This window comes from Calypte anna, chromosome 12, assembly GCF_003957555.1.
Source record: "Calypte anna isolate BGI_N300 chromosome 12, bCalAnn1_v1.p, whole genome shotgun sequence".
NCBI lineage: Eukaryota > Metazoa > Chordata > Aves > Apodiformes > Trochilidae > Calypte > Calypte anna.
The window spans coordinates 8,875,714-8,891,027 of record NC_044258.1 but is presented as its reverse complement, the minus strand read 5'-3'; the positions used below and the strand labels follow the sequence as shown (position 1 = coordinate 8,891,027).

Genomic DNA, 15,314 nt, shown 5'->3' with positions numbered 1-15,314 from the left:
TACACTAATTATATACCAGGCTTACAATCTTGCTTGTTACAAACGTTTTCTTAGGAAAACCAGAAAAAAATATTAGCACTGTTTATCTGCTTATGCTCACACTCCCCTTTTTTTATTCCCTTTCCCATGTCCTCCTCCCCCTGCTACAGGAGCCCAGTACCAAACGGGTCAAGCCTCTTTCCAGAGTTACATCTCTAGCAAATCTCATTCCTCCGGTCCGGGCCACACCACTGAAGCGGTTCAGTCAGACACTTCAGGTAACTGCAGTGAATGCATCGCTGCACTGAACTGCATTGCAGCAAGGGGAATGCATCCACAGGCACAATTTCTCCTGGGGTTAGCAAGGGAACCTGAACTGCACATGTGTGCATGCACATCCCCACCCAACAGGCTGAGGCAACTTGTGCCTACAAAGTCAGTCAGCTTAAAGACTCAGAACTCTCACTTCAAAAAACCACTTCTCTGTCTGGGTAACTAATGTTTATAATTACCAGTCAGAGAAGTAATGCACCTGGTGCATATACAAGTTGTTATACTAAACGATTACGATTGCTTTTTAAATTTGATGAACAGCATGTTCCATGACATTTTCTATTAATCTTGGCTGGTTTCTTTGAAACTGTTATTTTTAGTACAGTTAGTCATGCAGGACTGCTGACTTTCCTTCTGTGTAGCGATCTTTGACCTTACCTAAACAAAAGGCTGGAAAAAATAATTTTTAGAAGCTGATGATGAAAATTAATAAGGGGCAAAAAATTTAAATGCAGCTTAGAAATGAAATAATTTTGTAATTGCAAATTATGTATTATAGATTAAGAGTATAATATTTAACATTTAATATATCTATAAACTAAGAAAACTTTAATTTTTAAGTATGTGTGCCTTCAGACCTAGGGACTACAAAATGTTTCAATGAGGGACAAACATTTGGGGTAGCAATGCTGCTGTGGGTCTGGCTAGAAGGCCAGACTGTGTGCTCTTTAAAATGGTTTATGGAAGCAAGCCTGTATGAAATTAAAAAAAAATAAATTCTCAACAGTAATGTCTTTGATAAGAGAAAAACTAAAAAAGTCTTGAATGTATTAAAAACATTATTTAATCAAAATCAGCTTGTTTAGAGCATTACTTGAAGTTACCTATTAGTCTCAAGGAGGAAAGAAATAAAATATTAGAGCAACAATTCTTATGAAAAATAAATAAAAGCCACGGGGAAAAAAACCACCAACATTTTCCTATAGTGCTTGTTATCTAGAAAACAAATATTAAAGGGTTTTTTTAACGTTATTGGTATTCCTCTGTTCAGTTATTGCAGTTTTGAAAGTTCAGACATCTGCATACAAAAGCCGCATGTGTGGGATTGGCGCAAAGGCAAAATGGCTGAGCTCTCAGCCTGGGCTTCATCCAAAAGGTGTCTGATAGCATGACTAGACCAGAGATGCCTGCATTCCCTGGGGTGTATAAATCTCCTCCATAGTCTGCCTTTGGGAAAAAATTGGCCTGACTCTGAAAGGACTACATTAGTTCCAGTTGTGAGCAGTGTGGAAAGTGAATTAATTTTTTGGCTAAACTGCTCCTGAGCACGGTGCTTCCCCCTTCACAGCCTTAGACAGCTGTTGTCTTCATTTAAGTGCTTGCACTATTGTTCTGCTGTGAATGCCTTTGGGATTGCTTTGTCCAGTTTAATATTCTAATAAAGAGAATTTGATTCAGGCTTTCTGAAACAAGCTATACTTTCATGCATGTAGTAGCAGCTTCCTAAGGTGACAGCTTTATAAATGTGTTTCAGGGAAAATTTTGACAAAAAGAGAAAACAGTGGCTTTGGTGCAAGTCCTGTTGTTACAAGCATTTCTGTCTTGCTCTACGCATACTGATTATAGGAATATATTTTCATTAACTGTCTGCTTCTAAGCAGATTAAACAGTAATGTTATTCATGCCATCTCCTCTAAGTAACTATGTGCTTGAAGGAGGTGTGATGTGACATCAACCTGTATTTTCTCCACATCTTAGGTCTGAACCATTTCCAAGTGATGAATGTTGGTGATGTCTCTCAAAACTCCCTTCATGGCTGGCTGTAAATTGACTACTTACCTGATTTTGTCAGCCACAATAGAACAGGGGTTCTGTGGGGAAAGCCTGACCTTCTTGTGAATTTAGAACCATTTCAGGAAGCATGCATAGCTTTTTTTACTTTGTTACGTATTGACATAGATGTCAATGTGCCTTGTGGAAGAGTATAGAACAGGAATTTTTTTTCATGGTATAATACTGATAAAAAGAAAAAAGTGTTGATTTTTATGACTGGATAAACCTTTATCTATCTTTATTGTTCCATTATCTCAGTCAAACCCATGTTTCTTCATGAATTACTATGGAATGTTCCCTATCTGTAAAATGAAGAAAGCTACTGACATTACTGCAGTATCCAAAACAACTTCTTGCCCTGGAAAAAAAAAACAAAACAAAGTCAACAGAGCCTACATCCAAAAAGACTACCCCAGCATCATCAGTAAAAGGAATTAGAACATTCTAAATTTCGTTCATGACATTTCAAACAAACCTTGTTGTATATTCTTTCTGAATGGAAGATACAGAGGAAGTTTTATTGTGCATAATTTTCCTTACCTTTGTACCTGTAACTTCCACTTTATCTTAATAGGCTTCCCGCATGCAGGTTGAAGAGAAATACCTCTGTGAGATCTGCCTTATGTCTTCCAAGAAACATTTTTAGCAAGTTTTCATGTTTTGCATATTCTATTGATAACAGAGAAGTTAGTTTTTGATTATTTGTAGTCAGTCACAAAGAGCACTGTAGACTAACTGACTAAACTAATGCTGTTAGCTTCATCTCTGAGAGTGTCTATCTGTAGGATACTAAATGCTAAGCAGGTATTCTTAATTTTTTTATCCACCTGGAAAACTACTTTATTTTGTAGCTGTATTTCCAGTCTCCATCAAGCTAGAGTAATGATTTTGTTGATCTGCCTGTTTTATTCTTGGTCTTACTTGTCTTACTCTCAGCTGTGCTGTTTGGCTTAAAAAAATCAAAATAGGATCTCAGTGCCCTTTGCCCAGTACATGAAGCTGCTTTACTGCAGCTGAATTGAAGGTTTGTTGACTACATGGATTAACCTCAGTACACATAGACCCTATTGTAGTAACAGTCCTGTAGCAGTGAAAGCTATTGCAGACAGATAAATACTATAAACCAAATCAGAGGCTGTGGATGGATTCTTCCCCAGGTTTTAGGAATCGTATGAACATCTGATTAATCCAGATGGGCATACTTTTTAACCAGTATGCTTGGCATGGTTATTTTTTAAGGAAGACAGAAAACAGGAAAATATTTTTAGGTCTGGAGAAGGAGAAATGCTATTTTGACATTACTACAATTCCTTCACAGAATTCCAACATGACTGATTTTTTTGTTTTTTCACCCTTCATGACAAGTAACAACCAAAGATACCATCAAAATAACTTTAAACTTGTTTTTAAAAAATTCTGATAGAACTTCAGGTTGGGGCTCTATTCCAGTAACCTGAAAATGGATCTGTAATTTTGCAAGAAAATGGGTCAAGCAGTACAACTGAGGTAGTTAAACCGATGTATATTTATCTTAAAATACCAGAGTTTTATAAAAGACATTTAATTTTTATTTCTTTAATTAGGCTTGTATATCAGATTTACATCTCATTTCTAGTCCTGTCACGGTGTTGATTATTTAGTTATACTGAACTGACAGGTGATAAAGTATTAAATTTAGCATTAAATAGGATTTCCCTTATGATGGATTGGTTTATCTCTTTATAGTTCTACAAGCAAATTTCTGCAACATACATGCAAAGGAGAAAATCAGACACCAGTGAGATTGAATTCCACACTGAAGTATGTGATTCTCAGCCTAACTAGATTTCAGCATACCAGCACACCAGTCAGTGTTATTTCCCTTTGCAAAAGAGGGAAACATGCCATACAAAGAAGGCACTCACTCTTGAAGTGAAATTCGTCCTCAAAACATTTATGTCTAATAAATATCCTCAATCCCTTATTAATATTAAGCAAGGTATCACTTTTATGGTTAATTAAAAGGCTTATCTGTGAGATAAATCAATTAAATGTATACTGTGTCCAAGTAGCAAAGATACTAAGCAAGGAAGAAGGATTTTGAGGGGTTTGTTTTTCTTTTGAGTTTCAGCCTTTTTGTGCCCCTTCTGCCCAACAGTGCCAGGCTGTAGATAATAGCATCAAGCATTCTCAAGCAGGATGAAGAAACATGGCTATCACTGCATGTGAAAATTTACTTTTCTCAAAACACTTGTATGTAATTTTAGTTTGCTATTATGTGTGCATGCAATTTTATAACATGGCACATGACTTTTTGTTAAAAAGTTTCAAGATCAAGGTATTTAAAAATCAGTCTGTCTGGTGCTTTTCATTATGAGCACTTTTTTTCATTCAACATAAAATTTTCCTTTAAGAAAACATTACCACAAACAGAGGAGCTATATGCTGGAAGAAGCATAGGGGAATGCATGGAAAGGGGCATTTCCACCTTGAGTCATGGAATGACAACTGTTCCCTTGGCTGCATTCTCATGGCTGGTGATTTGTAGATGTATCTGCCTCTTTTCCCAATATTTCCATTTGCATGTGAAAATAACAGATTTCATGATACATCATTATAACCAGTGTCAATTAAGCATGTAATTTCATGTGTGTTTCTTTATCTTCTTAACTCTTGAAGGAAGACTAACACCTGACTTGCAAAGTTTTGGAAGGTTGGTATATGTAAGTGTGCGTGTGTGTGTGTGTTTATTTTTAGGGGTTCTGTCAGTTCCAAGTAGAGTGAAACAGGCACACTGTTTGCATTACACGGGCTCTTCAGAAGAGAATTTCAAATATTGAGCTCTGTATATGCTGCTTTCAACCTGGAAATGAAAGGAATTTTTGTTTTAAATATTCCTACCTAAGGCAATTGAACAACAATTGTGTTATGTAAGGCAGGTTTTAAATAACAACAAAAATGAAGAGTATTTCAACAATGTGAAATACTCAAATCATTTCATAGGAAGGACCTTAAAAAAAAGCTTCTAATTTTAATGAAATGAGAAAGGAATCTTCAAAACAGAACAGCTCCATCTGTAGCCTGAACTCTTTCTGGAGTCTACAGGCAAATAGAACTCTCAAGTCTCACTTAAAATTGGACTTGTTTTTATTAACTTCTAAGACCAGACCACGTATTAGATACAAGAAGCTGGTACACATCATTAGAACTTAGAGGCTCCAAAATTTTAAAGAAAGATTCTACAATGTTAGAACAATTTGCTTATCTGCTGCCACTGACTGTTTAAAATATTTCTTCAATTCCAAGAAATAATAGGAGGCAAGTAGTGAGAAAAGACCTGTCGTGTTGCTGGTCATAAACAATAAAATCTGAATATTGACACTTTTCCTTAAAGATTGTGTGATCTTTTCAGTCAGACACCCACTTCATCTGTGTCAATTAGTTTCTTGATCTTAACTGTACAGCTGAGAGGCAGTGTGTTACTAGCTCAAAGGGTTTCTTCATGTATCAAAACCAGCCTGGTTAGTTAGAGCATAATACCATTAAATATTTAATCCTGCTATGGACATATCTGGAATTACTATACCTATCAAATGTTTCATGATTTTGGCAGTTTACCAAACTAAATAAAATAATTACCATCAGGTAGCAAGACACTTACAAGGTAAGAGGAAAGGTTTTGAATGGTTTATGAACCTGATTTCTACCCAAATAAGAAAACATTTTTTTCTTAAACCATAAAGTGTTTGATGGCATGCACCTTTTCATCAGATATCCTTGAGGTAGGACGTCTTTGAATGATCCTGCCTCTCAAAGATAAACAAAATCCAACAATTCTCTTTGACTTTCAGTTAGTACATAAATTAATTTATCTACCAGATTTTGCTCTCCTAGCTTTCCACAGTTTATCAATTGAGTCTTTCTTCTGAAATTAACAACAAAAAAGAGTATTTGTAGTTTTATATCTCTAATTTGCATTATTTCTAATTTTTTAATTATTAGAGATCTAATGAGGCAGATACCTGTAATGCATGAATAAATCCTGTCTGTTTACTAAACTGAAACTTTGTATTTGATGGGTTATGTAGCATACCATTATGTCTTTAGATCCTTCTTGTTGCATGGCCTATGGATGCACTGTATAGTTTAAATGTGTTGGGAACCAGACATAGACAAGGAATTGAAGTACTGGCCTTCCGTAAAGATGCATTAAAATACTTTCTCTTACATTTCCAGTACATTGCTATTAGTCACAGTAAAAACTAATTAGATCATGTTTATTTGTTGTATTAAGGTCTGTATGTAAATTAGGAAAAAATGTGTAACGTGCAATTGTTCTAACAGTAAAAACTCCACCTGTATTTTCCCAGCGTTCCATCAGTTTCCGTAGCGACAGTCGCCCGGATCTGTTCAGTCCACGGCCATGGTCTCGAAATGTGCCCCCTGCTAACACCAAGCGGAGAGACAGCAAGTTATGGAGTGAGACCTTTGATGTTTGTGTCAATCACGTGCTGACATCTAAAGAAATAAAGCGTCAAGAGGTATAGTTGGGTTTTATTGTTTGTTTGTTTTAACAGAAATTTAATTTTCAAACATCATCTTTAAAGAGCTCGAGTTGAGGAATGCAAGTTGGAGCAGGTCCAGAGGAAGGTCACAAAGATGATCAGATGGCTGGAGCACCTCTGCTATGGAGATGAGATGAGCTGAGAGAGTTGGAGTTGTTCAGCCTGGAGAAGTCTCCAGGGAGATCTTAAAGCAACCTTCCTGTACCTGAAGAGGCCACAGGAAAGCTGGGGATGAACTTTTGACAAGGGTGTGTAGTGACAGGACATGGGGTAACGGTTTTAAACTGGGAGATTTAGATTGGATATTACAAAGAAATTCTTGACAGTCAGAGACACTGGAACAGGTTGCCCAGGGAAGCTGTGCATGTTGCCTCCCTGGTAGTGTTCAAGGTCACGTTTGGATGGGGCTGGGAGCAATCTGGTCTAGTGGGAGGTGTCCCTACCCATTTCAGGAACCAGATGATCTTTAAGGCCCTTTCCAACCCAAACCAGTCTGGGATTCAGTGATTCCATGATACACTGTACAGTGGTTGGCTGTGTACACATGTTCTGTATGACAGCTTTTGTAGTGATGGCTGAGATTTTGACATTTCATTATGTCATTCTACTAATCTCTCAGAGAATACTTCAGGGACTGAGTCATAAAGAATTAATAGGAACGACATAAGAATTCATAGGAAATAACTATTTTAAAATGAGACCTTCGAAGGCAGCCTGTTGAAAAATGCACTGCAGAAACTGTACGTATAGTGTAGCCATCATTGCTATTTTGAGGCAGAAGCCAGGACCATTCACATAGCCCAAATAAATGAGCTGCGTTCCAGGAAGTTTTGCCAGAGGGTTCTGGTTCATGCTGGTTCTTATATTGCCTCAGCACAGTATCTGAACCACTTCCATTCAGTTCCCTTGTGCTATGACAAGCCTTCCCTGTATGTATATTATCAAGCCAGGAGAATCTGCACTAGCTGAAGATGTTCTTCCATTCTTTAAGCAGTTTGAGAGCCTTGACTGTAAATTTAGTAATTTTAAACAGACAGATATATTCTTAACTTCTACTGTACCCCAGTTTACAATGAAATGATGCAATAAGTAGATACAATCGTATTTCAATAAGCCAGGATATTAGGGTGATGGGTTTTTTTAATCTCTCAGCTTTAAAGCATCAAATCTACTTCCAGAAAAGTAACTAGTGTCAGCAGACAGTTAAGTAGAGCTCAGCCTACAAAAAATGAACTGGTACCAAAATCAAAGTGTTCACTATCAAAGAAATGTTCTACAGAAGTTCTGTCTTTTACTTACTAGACTACTTGCAACTTTTACCACTGTATGTGTTAAAATGTAACACAGCTAACTCCCATGCAAATAGCTGTATAAATGGTTAAACTATAGTTGAGTGAAAATGTCAATGAAGATAGCTCCCCCATCTGGAAACACATCTGTTTGAAAAGAGTTAGTTCTGTGGCTGTTTCAGATAAGCATTTTATGAGCAATCTGATACAGCTCTGATTAAAAAAATACTTCATGTGATTCTGGAGCTATGGAATAAAGCCTTATTTTATTTCTGCAATTATATTTGGCAGATAAATTCTGCTATATGGTATTAAGAGTGCTATTCAGATTATAACATCAACTCAGCAAGTTGCAATGTAATTTAATTAAAGTAATTAAAAATATTTTATAATACTTGTGTGTCTTTTTACAGGCTATCTTTGAACTTTCCCAGGGAGAAGAAGACTTGATTGAAGATCTGAAGCTAGCAAAAAAGGTATGTTTTTAAAAAAAAACCCAAACCACAGCAAACAGTATTCATTGGTTCATATAACTTAAACTAATCCTTGTTTTTTATAATTGCTAATACAGTAAGAGAGGAAAAACCACAAAATGTATTCCTGTTTCCCCATTCTTTCTAAGGCAGTTAAATATTCTGCATTTTTCTTTGTCTTAGTTTAAGCTATAGTTACAAAACTTTAAAATATTTTCAGCTCTTACTTACAGTGAGCTTTAAATGCTATCACTAATTTTTCACCTACCAATGATATGTTAACCACAGAGCTCCCCCCCTTCTTTTCTCAGGCTTATCATGACCCAATGCTTAAACTTGCCATAATGACAGAGCAAGAGTTGAACCAAATTTTTGGAACGTTGGACTCTCTAATTCCTCTACATGAAGGTAACAGAGGAAGATTATTTGAGTTTTACTATTGCACATAGCATTATACTAATCAGGTTCATAAAGTGAAGTTTCTGTTCTTCTTTTAATCATTATTAGAGCTTCTTAGGCGACTTCAAGAAGTCAGGAAACCTGATGGATCAACAGAACACGTTGGCCATATTCTTGTGGGTTGGGTAAGGAAGAGTTTTTAACAAATTTTGGGACTTTAGTTTAGAGTTGCAGCATAGTTTTTTTCCAGAAAATTTCCTTTCCATATCTAGCATGATGTGTCAAAATATATTCTCAAAGCATTCTTAAAAGGCAACTATATAGAGACATAAAGGAATATTTTACCTTTTCAGGGATTTTTGACTGAAAGAGTTAGACTGGAATGTTGTTTCTAAAGATTTTTCTATTCAGGAGACAAGCAGTACTTAATAGACTTTAAATGAAAATCAAGAGTCAGAGTAGAGTTTGTCAGATGTAAATAATTTAAGAACCTGCCCCCATTTATATTCTGGTTTCCTAGGGAAATGAAGCTTGAACATTCACATACTATAAGGGCAGTTGCTGAAGTTATTTGTGAATGTCAGTCTGTTCCAGTCAAAGTAACAGGTAGTTTTTAGCTCTGTCAAAGATACTGATTTTCTAGAAGGCTGCTAACATAAAGCAGGCAAGGATACAAGTGAGATGCTATTGCTTTCTGCAAGTCACTCCACAGAAGAAAAATTTGCAAAGTTCACTTTCACTAGCATTCAACAACATAAACACTGCAAATAGCTTTTGTTAGTTCTGATGATAACATGATACTAAAAAGAGATTTTTAAAAAAAGATTTAGATGTGTAAAAAATTTATTTGTAAGTGTAAATAATGAAATTTAACAGGAAAAGAAGGGCTTGAAATATTTAAGGGAGAAGGTAATAACATTTAGCTCTGTGTCACACAGTGGCCTATTGTAAACGAGAAATATCACTATTAGTATGTAATGCAGTTAGTTAATGATGAGATTGTCACAAATTACCTCTGTTTTTCTTTGCACAAAATAATTTTAAATTTATTTATTTTTTGGTGTGTTTGAATGCCAGTGAACTTCTTTTGGTCCAAATATGTCCAAGTCTAATTTCCTTTTTTGAAGATTTTACGTATAATTTTGTGCTAATATAGCAAGTTTTGTAAAAATATATATTTATATATATATATGTATATCTAGTTCTATCAATGTACAAGGTAGGGTTTTTTCAGATTTAAGGCATGGTTCTGTCATTTTAGTTTGTTCTAGGTTCTTGAGGGCAGTATAAAAGTTTAACTATAGAAGTTTGCTTATCTATAAAAGGTCAGGTTTGGAAGTACTCATTCCTGGGCTTTTATTTCCATTCATAACTAAAATCAGATTTCTGTGTTTAAGTATTGCCTGAACTAAGCATTGGTCAGTCTTCAGTCATGAGTATTTTTAGTGGTTTTGGAATACTGGAGTTCTCTAGGAAATGAGAGATGGGCTAGTGCTTCTAAATGATTTAAATGATGAACAGGTTTGTCAGATGACCCTTATAAATCTTATCTATGTTGGAAACATTATCAGTAAATTGTGAATAAATCTCCAGCTAACAGATTCTTAGTATGAGTTCTGACATCCTGAATCCCTGAAAACATTTTATGAAGCAAACTGCTTTGTTTTAGCTGCAGAGTAATTTATTCCTTTCTTCAGCTTCCATGTCTAAACTCCTATGATAGCTACTGCAGCAATCAAGTAGCAGCCAAAGCCTTATTGGATCACAAGAAACAAGATCACAGAGTGCAAGATTTCCTGCAGCGCTGCTTAGAGTCTCCTTTTAGTCGCAAACTGGACCTTTGGAATTTCCTTGACATCCCAAGAAGCCGTTTGGTTAAATACCCATTACTACTCAGAGAGATTTTGAGACACACACCAAATGACCATCCAGATCAGCAGCACCTTGAAGAAGCTGTGAGTTACTGTTGGATTGGGGTTTTTTAGGAGGTTATAGCACTTTCAGCTTACAAGGGAATTAAAGACACTACAGAAAGTATGGAAAAGCTAATACTTATACAAAGAGATGAAACTTATATCTATCCCTGCTCCCTGAATTAAAACCTATTTCAGTAGCAGAGTGATAAAAAAAAAAAAGGGGGGGAGGGGGAAGAGAGGTGTTTTCCACAGCTATTACTTGGTCCTTGCCCATTTTGTATTTGCCTTTCAATGTCACTTTTCATCCAAGATGAGTAGTGTAGAGATTTCTTTTCACATTTTAAATCAAAGTGACAAGTTTTATTTTTAGACAAAGAAAAATCTTAAATATCCCAAAGAATTCTGCTTATTTCTAGGGTTTGTCTTTTTTGATAATGTCTGTTAGTATATATTTTAAAATATTTTAAGTGCTTTCTTCCAGTATTTGTATTTGGTAATTGTTTATAAAATATAATCAGGATTTTTTTCTTGGTTCATCAATAGCCTTATATGGCTTTGCAGTATTCTGCTTCAGAAAAACACTGTTTATCTTTGATGTATTTAATAAATTGTGTTTTTGCCAAGTTAAATTAGGAAAGTGAAATTGCTCTATGTGATTGGCTCTTAACACTTTTTCATGCTTAGGAAGCACATTTCTTTTCCTGCCTGGCAATCCGCTAAAAGCACACTGGACCAAGTTGATCCATGATAAATCTCCTGGGATAAGGAGAGTCTCAAATTACTTTTTGGGTCATGTATGTCTCAGTCCAGTCCCCTGCTCCACCTCCAGTTATTTAACTGGAATTTGATCAGTTTGAGCATCCTGTGATGCCTATTAGAGTTGTCAAAAATCAACAGAACTTCACATCTCTGTGCCCAATTAAGGAGACATATTTTAAGTTTCAGATTAATTGATCTCAAGGTTCTTAAAGACTTTGGAGTGCAAGGCAGTTCAAGATAAGGGAGCACATTTTGATAGAAAAAGCAGAACTTTCTTTGTAATGTCTTTCTTAAGTCAAAAGGCAAGATAATTATTTTAATTGTAAAACTGTAAGTATATGTAAGCAGGGGACTTGTAAAATAAAATTTATTTACATTATTTCTAGAGGGATACTTTCATAATGAAAAAAGGTTGAGCATTTAGTGTTTTGGGCTAGACATGTGTTTTGCAGGATGACGATCTTGATAGATGATCTGTTTCTTGTTCTCTGATCCCATACAACAGTTTTCAGAGATTATCTATTTTAAGTCGGTATTTTTAGAGGACGCTATTTGTCCTGTGTCATTTACTGGCACATTTCAGCTGGCAAAAATAGATCTCTGATTATATTTCTCTAGATCTGTTTATCTCCTGCCTATTTAGTTTTGATATAAAGAGAAAAATACAAGATTTTTAAGCTGTTGTTAGAAACAGCGATAAAGCCAAAGCAAAGTGTTGTACACTGTAGTCTGCTTAATTCTGTTGCTTACAGTAATACTCTTACAGACTGGTCTGCAAAAAGTTAATGAAAGATTTACTGTAAATTAAAATGTATGTTCTTGTAGATGCCATTCCAACTATTAGGACATAGCTCTGAATATTGGACTGTCTCATTAAAGTTCATGCGTTCTCATTGTTTTTCTTTAGATAAATATAATTCAGGGCATAGTGGCTGAAATCAACATCAAGACTGGTGAATCTGAATGCCAGTATTACAAAGAGAGACTTATTTATCTTGAAGAAGGCCAACGGGATTCATTGATTGACAATTCACGTGTTGTGTGCTGTCATGGTGAACTGAAGAACAACAGGGGAGTGGTAAGGAATAAATATTTTGTCATAGTTAGCTTTTAAAGATATATCTTCTTTTTCCATAACACCTGAAAGAGCTGTGACTCTATGTGCAGAAAGATGGTAACAGGTTACTTGTGCCACCTAGGAGCAAATGCAGTTTTCTGAGCTTCAAAGAGCTGTGGTCAAACTAATGTGAGCAGCATGTGAATTGTAAATACATTTTTCATAATTGTTCATTGAAAATACTTGGATGAATAAGATTGCCAGTTTCTTAGTAACCACAGGCAGTACAGGACTATTGAAGTGGGTGTCAGAAAGGAGAATGCATATAAGCATACTGCTGTAAAGAGAGGTTTGAAATGCCATGAACAGTTCAAAGCTTCAACATGAAAAGATTAATTAGGATAGTGACATAAAAAACTGAGGAAAGGAAAATAATTTCAGAAATTTTAAAATTGTCTTTATATACTTACGTGCTGTGTCATCATAAGACTTAAATACTGGGAAGAGAGGAATCCTTATTTTACCTGTTGAAAACATAAGCTTATAGCATACGAGAGTTCAAATACATTTGGTTTCATGGTGTTTAAAAAGGGACTAATGGTATATTATTTATTAATTTTTAACAGAAACTGCATGTCTTCCTCTTTGAAGAAGTGCTGGTGATTACTCGAGCCATCACCCATAATGAGCAGCTCTGCTACCAGCTCTATCGGCAGCCAATCCCAGTGAGGGAACTTGTGCTTGAAGACTTGCAAGATGGAGAGGTGCGACTGGGTGGATCTATACGTGGTGCATTCAGCAACAATGAGAGAAGTATGGCTATACCTTTTCTTTATTTGGTCATATGGGATGATAATAACCTTAAGACACCTGCCAATGAGGCATCAGAATGTTTTCTCTAATATTTACATTATCTATATCCAATGTACTGATTTTTATTTCAAACTGGTTTATTGTGCTGTCACTTGGTGATTTTAGACTGATTCTCAGTGTTCATGGTATTGATAATGAGCTTTCTCTACACACCTGCTTCTTTAGGAGTGAATATGGAGAATGAAGGGGCAAACCCACAAAATTATAAGCAAGTGTATTTTGAAATCTTAAGTTTTAGCTGTTATGAATTTTCTTGTATTGTGGAGGCACTTACTGTTATCCCATAACTCTGTCAGCTGATAGACTTGTCTCTTGCATTAATGTGCATAGTAGCAGAGTTTCTGTCCTTCTACTTAAGCATATTAAAAAGACATTTGTTTCTATTACAAGGGTTCTTTGAACCTCACTTATCTGGTGAAAACTTGAGGGGTTTTTGTATGTATTTGCTTTATTTGTGAAGTGAGTGGAAACACTGGGGCAATCTCTGGTTGACACAAGGCACAGTAATCAGTGAAGCTTCTGGAAATCTGCTTTCCAGAGAAGGTATTGAAGTGTGGTAGGAGCCTTAATCCATCTGATTCACTGAAAAGTTTATGGATAGCTCGTGCATAGCAGAACCAAGACTGTTTAATCCAACAATAAGGAATTATCAGGAGTACTTTTGGTGTTCTGTGTTCTTGCCCTGCAAAACAAGGAAATACCAAGACTTTTCCTTGGTCTGACATAGTATTGGGAAGAAAACACCTAGGTCAAAGATTTTGTATTGTTTTAATATATTCCTTGATGATAAAATCCATTCAGCCAAAGCATTCAGTGTTTTCATATGTATTGTTTCTTTCAGTCAAAAACTTCTTTAGAGTCAGCTTCAAAAATGGATCTCAAAGCCAGACTCACTCACTCCAAGCCAATGACTCCTTCAACAAACAGCAGTGGCTTAACTGTATCCGCCAGGCCAAAGAAAAGGTTACCTGTGCAGGCAAAGCAGGCGTGCTCAACTCAGAAGCTCATTTTCTTTTGTCACCAAATGGAAGCAAAAGACCCCAGGGGGAAACCACACTCGAGCAAATGGACCAATCAGACTGTGAGTCAGACTGTAGTATGGACACCAGCGAGATCAGCATCGACTGTGAACGTATGGAACAGACGAACTCTTGTGAGAATGAAAAGCAAATAGAAACTAATGTTTGACAAAAACTTTCAGTTTTACAGTTCATGGAAGAAAATCTCTCTCTTACCTGTACAGTGTTTGCATTCCACACATGGAACCATTTGGAGAAGCACTTTTAAAATATTTTTGTGACAATGTCAATGCAGTCCTTGTATTCATACCTATGAGTGTAGTACTGTAACTGCCAATCTGTATGGGCTGGAATCTCTTGCAAATCATGCCCTGTGATTATAGTCCATAAACATCTAAGTTGGATGAAAGAGGTACTTGACCAGTTATTCTCAATGTCCTGCTGTAAATAGAATATCTAAACTACTGTTTATAAGTGCATTACATAAAGAATCTTTGAATCATTTTTAAAGTACTTTATTTGCCCTTTAATGGGACAGATGAAGATGTGGACTTAGTTGTGGTTTCAGGATGGGGGAATCAAGATAATTCACTTTCATAAAGTCTTGGAAGGAAAAAATGGTTTCTTGGAAAAAAAGAAAAATATCTTGCAAGTCCTGTAACCAGTGACTTTTTAGGTATTAATATTTTGAAAAGGAAGTACTGTCCTAAAATCAAGCAATTGAACTTACTAAAATCTTGTCAGTTACAGCGGTCAGCACAGCACTGTGGTTTATGCTATGGTTTATTTATCAAAGCATGTAATGCTAAAAATAATCACTGTAAAAAAACATCAACAACCAAACCCAACCTAACCTCTACAGCCAGCACTGAATTAAATGAAATGCTGAGAATACTGGGT

General features: G+C 35.9%; 1 protein-coding gene across 3 annotated transcripts in view; it reads left to right on the top strand.

The window, feature by feature from the left end:
- ARHGEF3 (Rho guanine nucleotide exchange factor 3) overlaps positions 1 to 15,016 on the top strand; it is a 59,347-nt gene extending 44,331 nt beyond the window's left edge. The window contains exons 3-11 of one of the 3 annotated variants that reach the window (XM_030458701.1): positions 150 to 257; positions 6,435 to 6,605; positions 8,332 to 8,394; positions 8,703 to 8,799; positions 8,899 to 8,975; positions 10,488 to 10,745; positions 12,373 to 12,543; positions 13,149 to 13,335; positions 14,237 to 15,016. In XM_030458701.1, the coding sequence (XP_030314561.1) occupies positions 150 to 257; positions 6,435 to 6,605; positions 8,332 to 8,394; positions 8,703 to 8,799; positions 8,899 to 8,975; positions 10,488 to 10,745; positions 12,373 to 12,543; positions 13,149 to 13,335; positions 14,237 to 14,583 (1,479 nt within the window). In that variant the 3' untranslated portion in view covers positions 14,584 to 15,016. The remainder of the gene's footprint in view (positions 1 to 149; positions 258 to 6,434; positions 6,606 to 8,331; positions 8,395 to 8,702; positions 8,800 to 8,898; positions 8,976 to 10,487; positions 10,746 to 12,372; positions 12,544 to 13,148; positions 13,336 to 14,236) is intronic. The other 2 variants (XM_030458700.1, XM_030458699.1) reach the window with 2 other exon arrangements.
- Positions 15,017 to 15,314: the final 298 nt, after the last annotated feature.